The 22,495-nt window shown below is 41.0% G+C and overlaps 1 protein-coding gene across 10 annotated transcripts in view; it reads left to right on the forward strand.

The window, feature by feature from the left end:
• PAK3 (p21 (RAC1) activated kinase 3) overlaps window positions 1–22,495 on the forward strand; it is a 202,861-nt gene that overhangs the window by 143,001 nt on the left and 37,365 nt on the right. For 4 of the 10 annotated variants that reach the window (XM_083159379.1, XM_083159382.1, XM_083159378.1 and 1 more), the window contains exons 3-5: window positions 3,400–3,500; window positions 9,320–9,349; window positions 16,465–16,509. In XM_083159379.1, the coding sequence (XP_083015505.1) occupies window positions 3,400–3,500; window positions 9,320–9,349; window positions 16,465–16,509 (176 nt within the window). Of the gene's footprint in view, window positions 1–3,399; window positions 3,501–9,319; window positions 9,366–16,464; window positions 16,510–22,495 lie in introns of all 10 variants that reach the window. The other 6 variants (XM_083159384.1, XM_083159381.1, XM_083159386.1 and 3 more) reach the window with 4 other exon arrangements.

Genomic DNA, 22,495 nt, shown 5'->3' on the forward strand with positions numbered 1-22,495 from the left:
ATTATTGGCTAATTATGGACCCATGATCAGGGAAAATAAAAAAATCCCCATTCCCATATGTTATCGCCGGACCAGCTGCTGCTTATTAGGGATTATGGTTCAAATGGCTCAGGCACCATAGCATAATACTTGCGGGTATCTGGGGAAAAAATGCCGTCTAGGATAGTGCCCAGCAAACCTATTAGCAGAGGTAAAGTATCTCTGCTAGTAGGATACTAAATTCCCTATTACACAAGTTATGAATATGAGTGTGAAAGAAACTGGAATTTATAGAGGAATCCAAAGCAACTACTGGAAGATCATACAAACTCCACACAAATAGGGCCCTAGTTGGGAATTGAAGTAATGACCCCATTGCTCTGAGGACCACTGGTTGTGTCAATTTGCTGTAATCGTTTGCTTATTACATCGAGTAGAATACCCCAAATTAGGTAGCTGCATAATCATGTTTTATACTACTGTACATGCAGGTGTGGTACAGAGGTGCTTTAATGTGCAGCAATGTTCTTAGACGGAAGACGTGGGAGACGCACTTGCTTACAATCAGCTTCAGAAATGATGTGATATCAGTTTGAGAACTGCTTTCTGCCTGCTCAGTAGTACTTTTCATGAGCTTGCAATACATTTCTGATGTTCTGGGAATTGTATAGACAAAGGCCTGATTACGTTTTTTTTTAGTTAAGACAAAAGCACACAACTGGGCAAAACCATGTTTCACTGCAGGTGGGGCAGATGTAACATATACAGAGAGAACTATATTTGGGTGAGGTGTGTATACAGAGATTTGCAGTGTAAAAATGAAGCAGGCAGTATTTCCCCTGCACAGAAACAGTATAACCCAGTAGTTCCCAAACTGTGTGCCAGGTGCCGCGGAGCCCTTGCAGGGGTGCCCTGGATTGGTGGTCCAGGACCAATTTAAGGTATATCCTGTCACTCACCACATAACTGGCCCAAAGGATGTCATATAAAAACAATTTATTTATTTATTTTAAAGTACATAATAAGAAATATTGGCCTAGGGGTGCCACGAAAAAATGTATGATACTCCAGGGCACTGTGATTCGAAAAAGTTTGGGAACCACTGGTATAACCCATTCAAATCTAAATCGCTCCGCACCTGTTGCATCTTCCCAAACCTGCAGTGCAATATCATTTTGTCCAGTTGTGTGTTTGTTTGCTGTGCTAAGAAATCTAAACCAGGCTAAAAGTTTGAAGTTTCTTGAAAAGGATGATTTAAGTGCTGACACCTTATGTAATGGAATATACCACACCTTATGTAATATACCATGCAGCTCCATTTGGGCCGTGGATATTTTACTAACAGCGCTAATGCGACTGTAGCTATATCTTTACAGATATGCATTGCACTGCCCTCTGTTTTCCATGTGAATACATAGCTGTCCTTACAAGACTTATGAACACTTTCACCTAACCTGTGTTTGAGTGCCAGAGATCCATCTTAAATAGTCTTACCATCAGCATATCTATGTACAACGCAGAATAGGGTACAGCTTTGGCTATACACCCATACATGGCACTTCATTGGGATGGTTCTCTTCCCTGGCCTGTCCAGTTGACACCCAAATAGATTTATTGTGAAACATATAATAGTGGGGTACAGTATCAGGTGTGTTCCCTATTTCCTTCACTTGACTTAATCATTTAATAATAATGAAATCTTCTGCCAAAGGAAATCCATTTTTAAAGTATTTAAAAAAGTGATTTTTAGGTCATAAAAACGATCTGTAAGATTCACACTTAAAGGAAAATAACATGTAGGAGAATTGCATAAACGAAGCATGCAAGTGAAAGTCTGAAATGTCTTTTAGTTGCTGGGACTGCACCTTTAATTACCATGATGTGGAACAGACTCTCAGAAAGGAAATGCCTTTAACATTGATCGCTCCAGACTAAGCAATGAAACACAGTCTTCTTAGTGTTACTTGTTATCTTGTAAATCATACCCACATGTTTTAGCAATTTGGGGTATCTGCCATTAAGTGTTATGTTACTGGGCTGCTTTTCATTAGAAAAGCTTATATTTCAGTCTGGTTGCACGTGCCAAGGGACTGCGCCGAACCCAGAGGAAATAGGCTTGGAATTGTCTTTCCAACGGCACTGGGGGTTATTTATGGATCACTTGGGAGCAGGGTGGTGCTGCTAATGTTTCCAGGGCTTTAGAACACTGTCCTTAATGCAGAACTGTACATAAGGAATTGAAAATTATTACATTATAATGGAATGTAATTGTCCTCTAGAATCTAGTGGACATTAGAGTGTAATGCATCGGATATTCTGCAAAAGCGGATGACTGCAGATGTTAATAAACGGTATAATTGTGTACATATTCTGTTAATTGCTTTATGAAAAGTAATCCTATTTTTAATTCATTGTTATGTTTACTTAAAACAATAGTATAAATAACAACTAGAGTATGTGTATAATTACCGTCAAAATCAATTATCTGCAAATTATAGGTCGTACAAAGTTTTATCCCTGACAGCCCGCAGGCTTCACTTAATGGGGAATTATTTTTCAGGTAGGCAGATAATAGCCCGTTATTGGGTGCCAACGGAGAGTGATAAACAGCCAGCCAATCAGCTCATACCTGCCAAGTCACAGACTGTGTTTGAAACATGTCAGGCAGGAGCTGATTGGTTGGTTGTTTATCACTCTCCATTTTATCACTTTTGAAGCTTAGTGCATCTGGCCCACAGTGTCAACACATAGGTCTGGGAACATTCTCCGAATTCTGTGTGTGTGGAACGCTCCTTAACAGGTTAATTTAACAGGCAATAAAAAGGCTTGTTAAAACCCTGGTCTAGCACCTTTTTCATCCGCATTATACTAACAGAGCCAGTGCCAGACTGGCTGTCTGGCAGGGGGGCTGTGGCAGGTGGGCTGTGGTTACTCCCTTGTAGCATGTGCCATGAGCACAGGTGCACACATAATGCGTTATTGTGTTAATTGAAAAGGTTCCCCTCACGTAGATTCAACTTTGTTTATAGTCGAATCTGCATTGTGGAAACCGTCTGCTGGAATGTCAACTCTGCAGCCACTTTCGACTATCGGTGACGATTTTTTGAAGGGCCACGGAGTTTCCGACTGTAGGAATCTATTCCGACAGTCAGGAAAACAGACCCGAGTGGCCAGATTGAAAACCCCCCCTATGGGATTCACGCCCAGAAATAATTCACTTAATAAGCCTTTTCTAGTATAGTATCTAGAATTTAACTAGTTCCTATAGGGAACACCTACTGTACACTTGCCCTATTCAAAAGGTTTGCTGAATCTCCCCCTATGTATTGAAAAGAGTTTTTACAATAGAACAGTGTACCTGAATTAGAATTGCTTGTGGACTAATATGTATGCTTTTTTATTTTTTTATTTTGTCCCCAGCCAACAAAAAGAAAGAGAAGGAACGTCCAGAGATTTCCCTCCCCTCCGATTTCGAACACACCATCCATGTTGGTTTTGATGCTGTTACCGGGGAATTCACTGTAAGTACCCTTCATGTACACAATACCAAACGTCTGAGAGAACCACTAAGGTGTACCTGTAAAGTGCTACCTCAGCTTTGGTCTAGGGAAAGATATGTAATGCATTGTAAAATAAACATGTATAAATTAATAAAGAACACAGCTGATGGTTTATTGTATGCAGTGAAAGTGCTGAGGATTTATCATGTGATTATAGCGGCCTTTTGTTCTTCTCACAAATTACATCTCCAGTAGTATAATGTTGTTTTCAACTATGTACTCAGTCATATGCAACCTATTAAAGTATACATGTATCAATTTATTTTTGATCTTATTAAGTTGTATTCGAGTCCTTATGCCTCAGATCTTGTTTAAGACAAAGCACATTTATTTTCTTCAAACAGAACTGATATAATTTTTTTTTTGCTTAGTTTCGTTATACTTAAATTTATTTCCTCACGTCCAATTGACGAGCTGATGTTTCTCCCTTGTTTCTAATTTGATTTGTCAGTAAAAGAAGAAAGTTTGATTTCAGTTAACCAACATTTCCATATGCTCTGTAATAAAGTAATAGATACTTAGAAACCCCGTAATCCATAAAATAGGGATGTTTATGTTAAATAGGTTGTGTTCCTACATGATCATTTAAAGTTCATCTGTCACCTACAGTATGTAAAGTAATATCAGCTATTTTGCATGTTGAACTTTTAGGGTGGTATCTAATTAGCCCTGATGCGTTGTTTCCAACAATGTTACCACGGATCTGGAGGGTGCTTATTGGGGATTGTGTTTCAGGTACCTGAGGCACCCAAACCATAATCCAGGGGTCCTCAAACTATTTTGCTCTGGGACCCCATCAGACAATAAAAATAATTACGGGACCCCAGAAAGATACTGCAGAAGATCACATCACATGTGTAGTCAGCAGACAGCACATACATGGCAGCATGGTGGAGGCAGCAAATGATGGGAGGAGTCTAAAATAAACAATTCAACAGATTTTTCAGACTCCTTGTATCACTGACTGAGATTATAAAAGTCATAACCTGATGGTCAGCAACATAGTCGCGACCCCATACTGAGAAGGTCGGGTCCCATTTGGGGGCCAGGACCCACAGTTTGAGAACCGCTGCCATAATCCATGAAAAATTCCGCGTTTTCAGGGCTAATTGGATAACCCCAGGTGAATCTAATTGGACACCACCCTTAGACCCTAATTCAGACTGGATTGCATTCCCATTTTTTTCCCCTAATGGACAAAGCCATGTTGCCCTGCAGGTTGGGCAGATTTAACAGGTGCACAGATAGTTATGCTGGTCACTTTTCACCCGATTCTGATGGATCGGCCAAGAAATCAAATGGAAAGTGGCCAAATCGAATGTGTTTGACATTAGATACGATCCCGTGCTCCTAACTGTACCGAGATTTGTGGATCCTGGCTGATGTTTTGGGGAACAAAATCCACTTGAGCTCATCAAAAATATATATTTTAGTTGTGAATACCCAGGATCAGTGCTCTGAGAACCTTATATCACTAGCACAAAATGATGCATTATTTTGTTTTTTGATCAATATTTTTCTGTAAATTACATTTATTTTGCCTCAATCTCCATAGAGATTACATAACTATAGACTTACTGTTACAATAAATTGACATTCATGTCTTAAAAATATTTAGCAAAGTATAATTATAAAGAAGTACAGTATTATCTGAATGATAATGGATAATACAGGCTGAAGTTGTTATATTTACTAACTGATAGTTTGTTTACTAAACAAATTCAATTGAATTCAAAAGACATATAATTAACGTGCAACAGATATAAATAAAGAACATCCAGACAACACTGGACCATGATGATGATGATGATAATAATAATAATGTAATATTAGTATTATTACATATTATATACAAAAAGGTAATAGCACTCAGCAGGTGCCATAATTTAGGGTGCCATAAACATCAATATAGATGGTACTAAGGTTTGATGAAGGGCGGACCTATCTCCAAAACATTGCTGACATCTTTGGCTAGGCTTTAACCTAAGTCAATGTAATTAGAGTTCAGGTTGTGCAAACATTTATGGGCAGGTGTGAAAAGAATGCTTTCAAAAGTAGTGTTAATAGATTATTTTAATCACTTAACATCCATCATGCAATACCACCAGGGAGTCGTCTGATTGGCTCCAAATTCATTCTGCAGTAAGACAATGACCCCAAATATACAGCATACAGTATGCAGGGCCGTCTTTTCGTATGGGCTTAATGGGCACTTGCCCAGGGGCCCCAGGTGTATAAGGGCCCTATTCTGATAGCTGAGGATCCCCTTTTTCCAGAGATACCAGAATTTTGAAAATCTGCCCTAGGGAACTGGAGATATCCAACTTCAAAGCAGCAGTCCACATCCGACCTGTTAATTGCAATTCCCAGTCAGATTTCTCCGGTTATCTCTGACAAAAGGTGCCCACACACTAGAAAGATCTGCGATCGTAAGATGTGCGCATAAATTAGCCTTGAAATCTTTTTTCCATCCTGGACAAAAGATTTCAGGCAAGCGCACATCTTTACCAAAGATTTTTCTTAAGATCCCGTGTGCGTTCCTATGGATCTTTTGTTAAATCTTCTGATCTTTTGTGCAGCACATGAGATCAGAAGATTCCACACGTAAGTGTTCTCCCTCCCACCACCTGTGCAGTAAAGGAGTAATTAGCAGAGGTTACTGCTCCAGGTCCTACATGTCGAGTGGAAGATAGAGCACCCCCTGCCACCCGTGGGACATCAAAGCTGCTGCTGAAAGCACCCCCCACCCCTAGGAGTGGAGAATGGGTAAGGACCCCAGTGCATTGCTTTGCCCAGGGGCCCACACTGCTGTTAAGACGGCCCTGACAGTATGTCATTAAGAACTATCCATATAATTTAAAGAAGAACAAAGAGTCTTGCAAGTGATGATATGGCTCCCACAGAGCCCTAATCTCAACATCATCAACTCAAGTCTACATCCACAGAAGATCTGTGGTAAGTTCTCCAAGATGTTAGGAACTACCTCCCTGCCGAGTTCCTTCAACAACTTTGCCTTGAAGGACAGCAGCAATTCCTCTAGGCTCCCCTGCACAAAGGGTGAGCACATCACATATTGATTTGATTTAGATTTTTTTTCTGTGTATTCACTCTGAATTTTATTAATTTATAAAAATAAACTATTAACACTTCTATTATTGAAAGCATTCTTACTTTCCAGCATTATTTCCAGACCTGCCTAAAACTTTTGGGCACAGTATTAAGTATGTACAGTATATATAATATTTATACTTATGAAAAATATGCCTCTACCTACTGTATTTGAGGTAACACAAGGAGGGCACTGCAGTATCTGGCACCATGATATGTGACTGTCTGTGCTTTGGACAGGAAATACATACTGTAAATGTCCACTGACCACCTGCCCTGCTTAGTTTTTAGCTATATATCTTGACTGCTGCCATGACAATATTACTTGTTTCCTCCTCAAGGAAATCATTGCTAAATAAGTGTAACAGAAACATTCAGTGAGTACCCCAACTAAGCTTATGTGTAGGAGATGTAAAGATATAGTGTTGTCCAACATTTTAAGGATCTTAAATACTGTAGTAATCATTAGACACCATGTAGCATACCAGTGCCCGAAAAGGGGTGGGGTTTATGCAAATTAGGGCGTGGTTTATGCATATGAGGGTTGCGCCCCCATTTTCACCCACTGCACCTCTGTATAGACGCGGTATGCGGGACTGTTGGGAGGTATGATGTAGCTATTGAGATTTAGCAATACCAGTATTTCCCAGCTCCATTCCTCTAGGAACATAACAGTGCATGTTTTCCATTCTTAGTGATGGACCACATAGGCGTATTCATTTTTTTGTGACACGTAATTCTGAGGAGGCCTGGAAAACATGAACTGTTAAAGTTTCCTGAGGACAGGAGATGGGAAACACAGAGCTACACATTCAAGTTTTGTAAAGAATGTCGCCATCATTAACATGATCTGTATGCTAAAATCCTAAAAGTCAGCATGAACATTGTCACTATGGACTGTGTTTGTGCCCTAACCACAGCCTAACCCTATCCTAAACATGACAGTAACCTATGCTGCGCACATAGTAACTGTCGACATTTACAATGTCTACATATTGGCCTATTTCAGCATTAAGACCATGTCGACATATTCACTGTCAACATTCACTGTTGACATTCTATTGTCGACATATTAACCCTTTGAGTCCCAACGTTGCTGCAAGAGATCCTCAAAATATCCACTAAAAATGCCTGTGCTAACAGCGGCCATGTACAAATACAGCCAAGTCAATTAATTGAAGTTCAGTTAAATATTGCACACAAGAAAAGAAATGTTGGGGTAAGCGACAAAGGCATTTTTTGCAGATATTTTGAGGATCATCCCAATCAGTTTGTGTATACTGAGAATAATTGATCTGCTATAGTATTGTAGATCCAGTTATGTACTTCTAGCTACTGTATAAGATGGAAAGGAAGAAGGCAGTAGTCCACTAAAAATCATGGCGCATATAGGGGGGTATTCAATGTTTGTCGTGCTCCCGCAGCCATCTCCCGACGGGGGAGATGGCTGTGGTGCCCTATTCAATGCTGTCTTCCCCGACAGTATTGCTCGGCAGAACGAGCCCGACATCACAAGCTGCCGGGCTCGCTCTGCTAAGAAAAGCCGGAGCTCGTCTATTTCCATCCTCAACTCGCGGCCACGCCCCCTTCTCACCGTTCTGCGGCCGGGACATTGAATTCCGACCGCCGAGCTCAAGTCGAGCAAAGCGAGAATGGGACAGGGGCACGGCTGTCGAGCTTGCTCGACATCCGTACCCCTGACATTGAATACCCCCCATAGTGTTTTCAATACAAAGAAATTATCAGTCCCAATGTGCAACCTTCTGCCGTGTCCTAAATTGCGGATCACCACACAATCCCTTCAATGGTAGAATCTCAAAGGAAATGGACAATGGGCTATGAGCTGAATACACAAGGGTTACTTGATCCAATTGGGGTCCGTCACACATGAATACATCTCTTTAGGTGATATATGAAAGAAACAAAGAATGACAATGTGTAGACTGTCCAAGCATTGGTTAAAAACAGAGACACATAGGGGTGGGTGCCACAAGAGCATACTCTCACTCACACTAATGAATGAAAAGACATGTGGATAAAGGTACCTTTACATGCGTCCAGGTTCCATCACATGCTTGACAGAGTCCTCATATATACAGTAGGTGCGTACCATACTCATTCGTAAAATAACTGGAACATGTGCCTAAAGGTATGTTTATCTGACATCAGAAAATCCTCATAAAATATTCCTCCCAATAAATGGCAGATGAAAAGGAAGAGAGACTACTCTTAGTTCATAAAATTTTATTGAAACAAAATGAGCATAAAACTTGGATGGTAGTGGTGCACCTGGTTAGAGCAAATATTTAAAATATACCTTTTATTAATAGTATTAAAATGTATTTGTTATTGTTTTCAGCCATTTTAATTCTATTTGCACTACTATATGAAAGCATAACTTTCATCTACTTGTAGGAGAAGGAGCCATTTTGTGGGCTGATCCACTATTACTAAGAAAGTACCTCAGTTATGTACCTGGTTCCTAGTGACGTATTAGAATGCATTCTCAAAATTTTGGTCAAGCCCACAAAATGGCTGTCCTGACCATGTGTAGATGTATCAGAAAAGATCCATACAATGTTACAGTGCCCTAATGGGCCAGTTTATAATAAGCAGTTATGTCTTATTGACCACTTTGTCCTTCTCTTTTACTCTTCTGTCTTTCTGGAAAGTTTGGAAGTGCCATTGGGATTTCTAACACTGTATGATTATTTTTATGTAAATGAATACACCAGTTACCATAATAGCTGTCTGCTTCTTTTGGTTACATATATTTCATATATGACCCCTGTAATCCCCTGTTATCACCTCACCTTGGCTGTGTTCTGTGTTTGCTAATAGGCTTGTTTAGAACCACAATTGGGGTATAAAATGCATGGGCTCCCGAGTTTCATTTTTTTTTTTTTTAGCTTTACATGACACAACTGACCATTGCATGCTGAAAACACCTCTCTGCTTGTACTAACTTAATATTTTCATATGATTTGGAGATGAGGACATGTCCCTTTTCACATTTTGCTGGCTGTGTTTAGAAGCATGTCTCCGGGGTTTTAGTTTTTGGAAAATAAGTTTTTGACTATAAATATTAGGACATAAACTTTACCATTGCACAGATAACACCTTAGCCAGCATAGACCCAGACTGTACATCATACAGTACTTACCAAATGTATTTTTCTCCTATCTGGGCGCAGAATAGGCCAAAGTGAGGGGGCATGGCTAAAATCTTGTTGTTTTGGCTCTGTCCCTTCCATTCAGACCCACAATTCTTGGTGTTATTTCACCATCTCTCCCTCTACATTAAAAAGTAGGGATTGGCATCGGAGTGGTACCATCGATGGTTGCCATTGATGATATGTCTGTCGATGGTCACCAATTATACAATGGTTGACCACTGATGGTTTTTACCAACTGATGGTCATCCTTGATGTTTGACTCAATAGCCCATGGGTCAATCAGAACCTAGGGCGGGGATTTACATGTGCCAGTGGTGGAGCTTTGCTCAGTATCCTAGCACCTTGTTAAAAGAATAAAAAATTGGTTATGCTCACCATCAATTAAGAAAAAAATCTGCAAAAGCAATAAACCATCATTGATTATGAATCATCGATGATCGATGGCCATCCCTACTAATGGGTGGGATGCAAGAAATTCAACCTCTCTTCTGGGGGTCTGTGGGACTAGTGTACATAAATAATTGTAAATCTCCTGCACCTTCAGAGAAAGTAGGTTAGTATGCTATATTGTACATGAACAGCTAAACTGCAGGGGTGCCGGTTGGCCTCCCAACAGTCAGGATTTAGACAGTCAGTAGACCAACTTCAGAATCCAGACTGTTAAAAGCTCGAAAGTCCTTGACTCCCATAGAGAGTGAGCGAGCCACCGAGCCCACAGTGTCACTTGTCAGAGTCCCCACAGTGAGGTTTTCGAGAACGGTCTAATGACCATCGGAATCCCGATTATCGGAGGTCATATCACACCCAACTGCAGCACTCTGTCAGTAGTTGAATCCCAGACACTAGTGTAACTTGCTAATCACTGAAAGGGTGCCCTGCAAACTTAGTTCAGAAACGTGAGCAGCTTAAGATCCTTTGTCCATGGTCTATGACAATATTATAGAATAATTATTTAACTTAAAGGGACACTATTTTTGTGTTTTATGTTTTTAACACCTTGCTGCTAGTGCTTTACTCACTGTTGTACTGAGACTATTTTGCACTTTTTGTTCCAGTCCCATTACAACATGAAAACTGGTAATTGTATATACCGTGCCCACAAATATTATGCTGTACCTTCTATCACAGCAACTAAATCTACCTACTACCTTAAATAGCCCAAAAAGTTTTTTTTTATTGTAATGAAATTAGAACTAAAGTAAAATAAATATAAGTTATTGTGAGCACTGTCATTACTTACTTTTTGCTAGTTTTGGCCACCTTAAACTAAATGCAAGTAATCTCTGGGAACTGTGGCCCTTATTCAGATCTGATTGCAGTACAGATTGTTCTCTAAAATTGGCAAAACCGTGTGCACTGCAGGTGGGGCAGATGTAACATGTATAGAGAGAGATAGATTTATGTGAGTTATTTTGTTTCTGTGCAGGGTAAATACTGGCTGCATTACTTTTAAACTGCAATTTAGATTTCAGTTGCAACACCCAAATTGATGTCACACATGTTCATCTGACCCACCTGCAGTGCACATGGTTTTGCCCATTATGGGAACAAATTTGTACTGCGATCAGATTGGAATAAGGACCAATGTTGTAGCTCAACCAAACAATACATTTAAAAAAAAGCTGTATTAAATCAAAGGATCCTTGGTTTTTTTGAGCCAGGATAGGGAAGATCTGGTGCGAAGGCCATCCCCGCGACCGTCACTGGAAAGTGTAATGTTCTGTGTAGGATTAGGTGTCATTAATGAGGATCACCAGAAAATAACTTCTGGGGCACTTAGATTGAAAGAGGGGTTAATGTGCAAGAAATTTGCCTTTAAGTCGACCAATCTGAATATGAAGTGGTCTAAAAATTCAAATAATGTTTGTCTACCCTGAGGGGCTGTATTAGGCCTCATTTAGAATGCAGTGTATCCTACCGACACATGCTTACTATGACTAAATGCATTGTGAAAGCCGACAGTGAGACCCAAGAGCTAGCAACAAACACATGTCAAACACATATATGTAGGACATAAGTCTGTGCTTTCCAATGATAGATCTACACTGTCTCGATAGACAGTCAATAGGTGAATACCATATGGTCGACATACAATAGGTCAACAAGTACAAAATATCAATTATGTTTAAGATTGACAGGTTCAAAAGACTGACATGACAATGGTCAACACACACACGTTTTTTGGGTTTTTCTACATGATTTCCTAACGTGTGCTTGATTAACTATACACGTGAACTACGAATTGGGAATAGTAACCTGTGGCAAGTGCAGTGGGAGCCACCTTGCCCGGTGCCTGGCGATCATCTACAGATGGAGCGCCTGTCAGCCAGCCTAAATAATCGCCAGATCTCCTGAGCTGGCGCAGGCTGGCGGACAGGAGCTCCATCTGTCGCAGGAATGTCTTACATGCTCGCACATCCCTGTCAGCACGGCGGCAGGAAGCGGATTCCCTGCCCGGCAGGGACGAGTGGGGGCTGCGGGGGGAGCAATGGGGAGCCGGTGGAGGGTGGTCGTGGGCTCCGACAGAATGGGGCGTGCAAGCATCTTGTGCGCGCGTCCCCTTCAGTCTGATGATGCGCAGCAGCAATTGGCCATTCTATCCATTGGGAGCTGCTCCATCTGTACATTTCTGGCTGTACATGGAATATACAATATGTGGGCAAACAAAAAAAAGCTTACCATGTTTGTGTCGACCATTGTCATGTCGACCTTTTGTACCTGTTAAACTATTGCCTGTCGACCATATGGGATTGAGGTGACCTATTGACTGTATACCTAGACACTACAGATCTATTATACCAACCCTGTATTTTTGTCCAGGACATTACTGTAGAATAGATTCTTAATGGGCTACCGTCAATCCCAATTCGACCCTGATGTGCGGCATCAAAATTTGAATAGAAAAATAGACTCTGCAGGCAAGACCATATAGTACAGATCTGTATTACATATGGAGCCACTCTCTTTCATGCCGAGCGTTTGCCAGATTTCAATAGCTGGCGGGCAATGGCGGAGTGCGGGCAGGCAGATTGGGACGCGCAAGCATCTCACTTGCTTGCACATCCCATTGCCGAGAATGGCGCGTGGTGGCCATTGGCGATCTAACGAGAGCGACTCCATCTGTATATAGTCTAAATCAAATGTGTACATGGCCGTGTGCAATTTGATCCCAATTCGATCCAGATCGAATCAGGATTGAATAGACAATGAATTGCACCATGTGTACGGAGCTTCTGGGAGATTTCCAAATATTGTGGAGTTCTCCTACACTCCCTAGAGAGTCAACCTGCATCATGGGTACTTCCTTTCTTCAATGTAGCCCAGCTCCTGGTAAACAATGCTGCGTATCACAGCATTGTACAATGGGGTGGGGGGGGGGGGGGGGTGGGGGGGGTTGGACCATGATGACATTTATGTCACTACATTCTCCTCTCCACCCATCTGGGGAGTATATATTAGAACGTGAACATTTTGCACAGTGATAAAACTCTGCAATATGATCAGGGAGTACTGTACCTTCTTAAGATTAATATAGGTAGTTAATATACCTTACATACAAACAATTCAGTAGGCGAGTCTGTAATGGCAGTATACGGACCAGGGCAAAATGGCTATTTTATTGTTTCTCATAAAAAAATAATCCAGTGACATAAAACTTTGTGTCGCAGGCACATAGTTTTTTGTAATAGAGAAAGTACAGAAATTCACCTTTCAGTGCTATTTTTTGCACCATGAATGAACCTGCGTGTTTTTTCTATGACATTTGAACTGCAAGTACAGTAGGTCACCTAAGGAGTCTTCTGCACACTTTCTACACTACAATCCAGGCAGTGTTATTTATCAGTGATAATATACCTATATTGCAGCACCGCAAAAAGAAGAAAGTCATTACTAATGCTTACAGTAAGAGACGTACTGTATGTAATAGAGGATAGCTTCCCAAACTCCCTGGAGGTGTCCCTGGCCTAAAGCTAGGCCAGAAAGCAGTACAGTAGTTGGTGGAACCCATGGCTATGACACAATTACCATCATAACTCTGTTGTGATTCCCATAAAGTTCCATGTGATGGCACAAATTGCAACATCACGCCATTGTGTGTAGGAGGGGGGATATTATATACAGGTCATGTGCTGTTTAGCATTATGAGTTTCTGCTTTTTTCCATGTAGAGAAGATATAAACCATATTATCACATTGTCTATTTTTTAAACAGATTCAAATATAACACATTTTTAATAGTGTCCTTTTAAGTTTGCAAATGATCATTTTATACTTTATATTTCACTTGGCCTTTTTAAATCAGGTTATGCGTAAATGAGTGCAAGGTAATGTTATGCTCAGTATAGACAAAATATTGGTCTTCTTAATGTCCAGGTGGTTACTTGGGACACCATGGGGGAAGTCTGTTATGCCATCTATTCACCCTTTAGAAGTCAGGAACATAACTTCCCTAAGCCCATATTGTTGTTCTATAGTCTGCAACATTATAAAACATATCAGATTCTCTACACTCGACGCCCCATCTGCATGCGCAGTAGAGAAATTGCCATGAAAATGGCCTCCATAACAATTTCCTAGAAACTTGTGCACCACCTAGGGCCCTGTGTGTTTGCACAGCGATGATGGGGAAACTGCTGGGCTGAAAATCACACTGAGCGATTCTCGCCCATCTAAGAGACTTTCTTGGGGGTCTACGGCTTTACAGCAGATGATCGTTCGCAGGAGCTGTGCACAGCTTTTGAGCTGAAAGCAGCTCAAACAGCAAAACTGAGCTGTTTTCAGCTCAAAATTGCCCAGTGTGTATGGGCCTTTAATATGCCCCTGAGCACACCTTATACTATATGTCAGCTGACATTTCCTACTCACAAGTAGAGGGTTAAAAACAACTATAATATATGCTTAATTCTCCACAAAAATGGTATCAGGAATGCAAATGACAATAATTTGGTTATAGGAACTACAGAAATTATACAAATGTATCCATGTAAGGCATGCGATGCGATGGATGCGATTTTACATAGGGAACAATGTTAAATGGGCCAATGGACCCGATTTTTCATTGTATACCCACCCTTATGGGTACTTTACATCACAAATGCCCCCCCATTGTTAACGCCAACCCGAAGCGAGGCGAGCACAGCGAGCCCGTGAGGGGCGGCGGTATGCGTCCTCCGACCTTTTCATACCCCCACTATCCACGTCGGTGTGGAGTTGACTTTATATAGTGTGGCGAGCGCACCGAGCCCGAAGCGTGGCGAGCGGACGCGTAATATCTGTGAAGTAATGCGCATCCGCTCGCCACGCTTCGGACCCGGTGGATCGCTGCGCTTGCCACACTATATAGAATCAACTCCACGCCGACGTGGATAGTGGGGGTATGAAAAGGTCGGAGGACGCGTACGGTCGGAGGTGGCGTTAACAATGGGGGGGGGGGGGCATTTGACCCATCATGGTTGGGAAACAATAAAAATTGGGGTCTGGGGGCATTTAACATTGGGGCTAATGTAAAATCGGGTCTCAGGGACCATTGATTCCAATGTAAAAATCGGGTTGATCGCATAGCATGCGATTTGGTTGCATGCGATGGATACAATTTTTATCGCTGGCGCCGTGCTAAGAAACAAGTACCTAGTTTCCTATTAACTTTCTCTTATTTCCCTTCGGGATAATCCCAGAGAGGCAACTATTTGATGGGCGAGAGGCATGGCTGACCATTTTTATCATTGTGAACCCATCTATGCTATTTGAAATTATTTTTGTCACTGTTGACCCGCTGTTCACATTATGATTTACTGTTTTTTATAGTGGGTGGGTGTCAAGGCTAGATTGGCGCCCCTCAATGCATAGCATGCAATCCAGCGACCATTTCAGTTAGGAAATAGGCAATACCAGGGTAATGGCCTAGGAAGCCAGGACAGCCCCTACAAATTCAGCATTCTCCTGACAAGAACGAATAAATCTCTCCTGCTTGACTTTAGTGCCTACAGTATCCCTTATTCATTGTTCTGAGTGTACATTTTATAGGGCGTATTCAATCTTGGCTGAGTTTTTCACCAGGCATTTTTGCCTGTTTTTTTAAGTACATTTTCACCCATGCCATTTCACTTTTTTTGGGGGGGTGGGTGAATCAGCATGGATGAAAACAGCCACATAAACCGGTGAAAACGGACACGAATTCGGCAAAAACCACATGAATTTGCATCAATTTCACAAATTTATGCGGTTTTCGACGATGCTAGATTTTTCACCCAGGCAAAAAAATCACACAGGGATTGAATACGACGAATTGAATCCACAATGTGTAACTATAGGGTTAAGATGGCATGACATACTTCCAGTTGCAGTAGAACAACATGTGAGGATCCAAAGATCCCAAACCCTGATTTAGAACCAGAGTCATTATAGGTGTCATCTAAAAGATAGCACAACTAGACCTGTTTTCCAAAATCTGTCCTGCAGCCTTTACTGCAGCCAAACCCCTGAGTACTGCTTACTTTACACCTCCTATTTCACATAGGATTACTTTCCACATGACTTAAGATTCCCTTCTTCCCACCATTGGCTCATTTCCTTTTCCACCCACTAAGTTATCCCACATCCTTTTTTAACTTTCTTTTTCTTTCTTTGTTTACGTCCATTGCAGCAAGATCTCTGTGGTTCACAGATGGGCTCAGGGAAGCTCGCAGAGGTGCGTCAGAGGCCCAAAAAGAAGCTTGCCTCAAAAGTGCTTCTTTGAGATGTCCTAGCGTTTGCAGCTGCAAGTTCATGCGTGTGCCGTAGATATGTTGCTTGATTCATCCTTTTGTCATTTAATCCCAAACTCTAGGGGCCCATGTCACTCATTACTCCAAATCTGTTTGGTAGTTATAATACGGCATGCAGGTTGTCTATGTCTAGATTGGGGTGGCACCAAAGGACATAATAGATACACAATTTTTATACAGCAATGTCTATCCAATTTATTCTACCCATCAATTCCATAGGAACAATAGAATAAGAGTACATTTAGCTGTATCCCAGGTAGGAGTTTATTAGGAACTTCTAGATCCATAATAATGCAATTCTATATGAAATTAATATAAAATAAAAAAATAAGCAAAGCTTCTATACATCAGCATACATACATTTTAATAACAGAAAATGTCTCATATAAACTACTGCTACATCATTGGTGCACATACATGGTCAGGGGTGGTAACCAAACATTTTGCTGGTACAGGTGGCAACTGAACGTCTATCTTGTTTAACCCTTACACGTACACATGGTCCATATGTATTTGGGCAATCATACATCTGTATTAGTGGGGTATACAAAAATGTTGTCTATTTTATAAACAATAAATCTTACCCTGTAAAATAAAACTTTCCACTTGGGAAATGTTGCTATTCTGATTCCCAGATAATCTATCAGGGCTGTAGAGATCCTGGTACTTTTCAGTGGGTGTGGCCTAATCATGGTTATCGTGGTCATGCACCGTTAGCATAAAATACAAAAAAACAATAGCACTTTAAGCACCTCTCTGTCAACACTGCAGCTCCGTACACAGCATCATGTGCTGGGTTTGAGAACAGCTGCTGCAGCTGTAGCTGCCAGGTAAAGAGGACCCCACTGGGCCCCACCATCAGACATGGGCCCAGGTAATTAGAACCCCCCTCCCTCACTCTCTCGACGCCACTGAATCTAACATATCCCTGTAAGACCATTCATTTATGCATCTGTAGCAGATGAACCATTGTCTATATTGTCACACTACCAAGGACACCAAACTTTGCTTTTTCCAGATGTCAAAATACAAAAATAAAAACCACAGCGTTCAACGTCACTTAATCATCTGCATGCCTTTGCGCTGTAGTTTGGCTTTGTTAATGCTGGTTGCACAGTTCCAACATCACAAAATTCATTTCGTACATAGGCACTAGTGCAGTTTAGCCATATTTGGCCGTTATTTTACCTACTAGCAATATCCCATTCATTCCAGTGGCCCATTCATTTCTACAGATTTCCTTGGTACTTGTAGATACTCCATTTATATTAATAGGAATTTGAAAAGTATGGGTCACTTAGATGAACAGAATTGTCAGCGTGGATGGATTAAGTGGAGACAGACCATCCCTACGTACAACATTATTGGACGACCCATCATGTCACTGCCCCTTCATATCAAGGTCGGAACTCGATGCCTCCAGACTGCCAAAGCAGTTGCAAAAAATAAATACAAATAAATCACCTTGCCGGAAGCCTAGTAGGGCTCTCATGTAGAAAAGCCTGCTATGGCACTGCCATCCCCAGCAAGTGATGCCACTAGGAGTGTGCGTAGTGGGAACTCACTACTGATTAGTAATTAGATTTTTCCACTATTGTAGAGATCAAGTTCTTCCCTATTGGCCTGTAATGAAAATAGTGAGACCACTAACTGATATCATTCATATTGCTCCTACATTGAGTAATCATTTGTGATTGGCTTTGTAAATATAGTTCCCAGACTTTCTCCACTTGTTATTGGTTGAGCAGCTAAGGGAAGTCCAAATTAATTCAGACCATATTCATTCTGTAGTGGAGGGCCAAGCGGGGCAGTCCAGATAAATTCTTCTGGAAGAGGAAGAAGTTTCTTCCTCTGTGGATTCCAAAAAGATATTCCAGCGGATTAAAAGCAGAAGATTTTTCCATGGATTACAAGAAAATAACTTTGGGATTGCTAGATTTCCCTTGGATTAGAAATGTTTCCATTCCAATTATTTTCCTTTCCAAATTTTCATAGAATTAGAAAGTAAGAATGTCTCTGGCGGAATACAAGAATATCCCATGATTTACTAATCAAGTACATTCCCCTGCCATTATGTCTATTCTTCTGAATTACAGCACAATTTGTCATTGGATTACAAGAACATCATTTTACTATACTGTACAAGAACATTTTAATATATAGGTAAACACAGATTTTACAGCAGCAGTGTCTGTGCTTTCATTAAATTTTTGATTACTATTGCAGTATAATGAAACTGGGTTTTATTTACCCCTTGCCACGGTCCTACTTTGGAACATCTTAGTTGGCATAGATTCCACTCAGTGCTTCCGACACCTCCTACTTACCCTAATACCGACAGCCCGGGGTTGCTGGGAAATCTCTATTAAGTTTAAGCACATAATTGGTAGGCTTTCTTTTTGGGCATTGTAGCATGCTTTGCACACCCCTAAAAGAGGTACCAGCTTCAAAGTGTCTATCCATGGTTTCAGGGCTTGGATGAGGAATGTTTGAGCTTTCCCTATTCATTTCAGCAGTTTGTGTGTTACATTTAGGTTTGCAGGGTGTATGCGGCATATAGAAATTGGCACTTGAATCACTGCAAATGCTTCCACTACACACATACCACAGGGAAACCACATTCTAACAGCATATCATATGGATAGAACATAGAACCGTGGCGGAACTTGTGGGTGGTAAGCCCAGGGGCAAAATATACCCCCACTCCACCCCGACGTAACTTTACAATATGCCTTACGGCAGTGGGTGACGTGGAAAGGCAGAGGGTGGCAAGGGGAGGCAGAGTGCGACAGGGCAGCAGTGACCCTTCTATAGTCTCCAAGGGCCCCCAAGTTCTGCCTTTGGCATGGATGCTGGTGAAGCACTGTGCATGCCCACCTGTAGTTTTATTTTTTAAAAGGGGGGAAGAGAAATAATACATCAGTTCATGATGATTTTCTGGCACAGTTGTCTTCACTTTAGAAGTGTTTGTGAGGCTCCTAAATGTGTGGGGTTTTTCCCAGTTTCCCAAGAGCCTTCCCAGTTCACGCTCACTTTTCCAGTTATATTGGGGATGCAGCTGTGATGATGCAATACTCTATGAATAGCCTTTGATGAAGGGCAAATTGTGGTATTACACCATAGACAAAGAAAAAAACTGATAGAAATTATTTTACAAAATAATTTTCAATAATTAAATAGAACAAATCATAAGAGCACTTTCCACATAATATTCATCTAATGCACCCTGCAGCAGAATTTCTTTTTATGGTTGTCAAAAGATATGAATGAAAAAATATGCCAGCGCTGGCTGTGCCAATAATTAGACAACACGGTTCTCTAGAAAAAAATATACATCATTTTATTAAAAATAAATGTAAATGGGTGAATCGTTATACATTAAAAAGTCAATGTGAACTATTTAAAATAATATTACAGGGATACTTTTATGCATGATGTAGAATTATGGAACTTTTCCAATAGACAAAGCTGACATTGAATATATTAATTGAGTAGTGTTGGATAGTTGAATAGTATTGAATATATTACCATCCGAATTCTTCTGGTAGGATTGTGTCCAGAAATAAGTGACGCAATAGTGCTGGATTGCCCTATAATCTCAAGGGCTCAAGCTTCCCAATAGACCATATTCCTCTATAAGCTGGAGTATTTAAGGATCATGCAGGTATCCCATCAAATATTTGTATCCAGATGATGTGAGGGACGTCGGTGGGAGGGTGGACAGGTCACAGCAGATATGCCGATGGAGTCAGCATAAATTTAATTAGCTCAATGCGTTTCCACGGAATATACACCTCCGGCTTCCTCAGGAGCAAGTGTGACTGTACAGTATATTTAACAACAGAATGCAAATGTCAAAGTTTGACCATGGTTGCGATAAAAATGGGGGTGCCCATCCGCAGACATAATGCCCTGGAGCTGTACAGTGTGGGGCAACTAAATTAATATGACTTATATATCTGAGTTATATATGTTTGCCCTAGTGAAGAGACATTTTAATGAAAATTGACGATGTCCAAAAAAAAACACTCCAGCATCTTTTAAATATCAAATCAATGCAGAGACCATGAGGATTTTGAAGAAATTGATTTTAAGATGTACTAGAACTTTTCACCACATAGATACATACATACATACATACACATACAACCTGGCAATTCTGTCATAGACAAATTAAACCGATTTGACAATTATTTATTTAATCTATTATAATAATAATAATATTTAAAGATTGCAGGTGAGGAGAGGATGTTAGGAGGAGGACCAATCAAGTTGCCTGCTTTCGGTTGCTGCTTTTGATTGGTCTTCAATTCACACCTTACCTTCAGCTGCATCACACAGAATCAGCAGGTTAATACACGTTCAAGACTACATGGTAGTCCAGCCTTGGGACTATTTATTAAATATTATTTGTATTATATTCACTGAAAACTGAAGTTTTCTGTGGATAACCCCAAGTATTAGGGATCCAGGTCCCTCCCATTTTTCACAACATTCTTAGTCGTCATAGGTTACTTTCTATGGGGTCTGCAAAGCTGCCGGGTTTACCAAGCTCCTTAATGGGAAGCATATCCATTATTTGTGGCCTATTTTCCTTATTTTCAATAAGACTCTCCTATTGTCCAGTAAACATACACAGACACTGTTTTGAACATATGCTGCTGATAAAGTCAAAGTTACTTTTGCCTAGCGAATCTTTAAATGTAGGCTAATTGTTATTAAAGAGCTTGTGCTTTTTTGTGCCACTCCCTGCCTTCCTTGTCACAAAGAGTATTTCACCTGTTGCAAGGAGCTGTACTGTGCAGTTAAACTGCGAGGACCCAGAGGATTTGTGGGGCAGCAGGAGGCTCATTGAAAAAATAGGAGCCTCCCGCTGAATGCGGGAGGGTATGCAACCTTAACTTATAGTACAGGAGAAGGCTGCATCCAGTACTCCACTATAAAGCTGACTAGAATGCTCCTTTACAGTTCCTTGCAGATGGACAGGAAGCCCACGCTCTGCACTGTACTCCTGTTTTATGTTGGAGGGTACAAGGAAAAAGAGAGAAGACATTCCAAAAATAAATATCTCTCCAAACCATTTATATATATATATATATATATATATATATATATATATATATATATATATATGTCCTGATACCCCGTAGTAGTTTGCTTGCAAGCATGTAGCAAGGAATTAAATATTTTCCTCTACTAGCGAATGTGCATACCTCCCAACTGTCCCACTAAACGCGGGAATGTCCCAGTTTTTGGGGACGTCCCTCCCGCGGCCGGTAGTGTCCCGCTGCGGGGGGGGGGGGCAGTTGGGAGCCCCCCAATCTGACAGAATAGACGCATGCACACATCATCTATTCAGTGGCGCACCCTAATTTGCATACACCACACCCCTTTCCAGGCACGCGCACGGCTTCGCCGCGCGAGTGTCCCTATTTGGGAGTTATGAATGTGTGCTTATATTCAACTTCTCCGTTAGCTGACTTGCTAGGCACACATCAACCTAAACAGCTATATAGTAAATATAATGTATTGTTCAGTTGATGAGACGGGTGTGTAGATGCATCGTACAGCACTATTTTGGCCTCACTTTGTCCATCAGAGCTGCTCACATTCAAATAGCAGGGTCTAACTATCCTTTCTCTATACAACACTGCACAGGGCATAACTATCCTTACTCTATACAACACTGCACAGGACCCATCTCTACTCTACTCTATACAACACTGCACAGGACCCATCTCTAATCTATACATCACTGCACAGGGTCTAACTATCCTTACTCTATACAACACTGCACAGGTCTCAACTATCCTTACTCTACACAACACTGCACAGGGCCTAACTATCCTTACTCTATACAACACTGCACAGGACCCATCTCTACTCTACTCTATACAACACTGCACAGGA

This window comes from Crinia signifera, chromosome 9 (genome assembly GCF_055691185.1).
Source record: "Crinia signifera chromosome 9, ASM5569118v1, whole genome shotgun sequence".
NCBI lineage: Eukaryota > Metazoa > Chordata > Amphibia > Anura > Myobatrachidae > Crinia > Crinia signifera.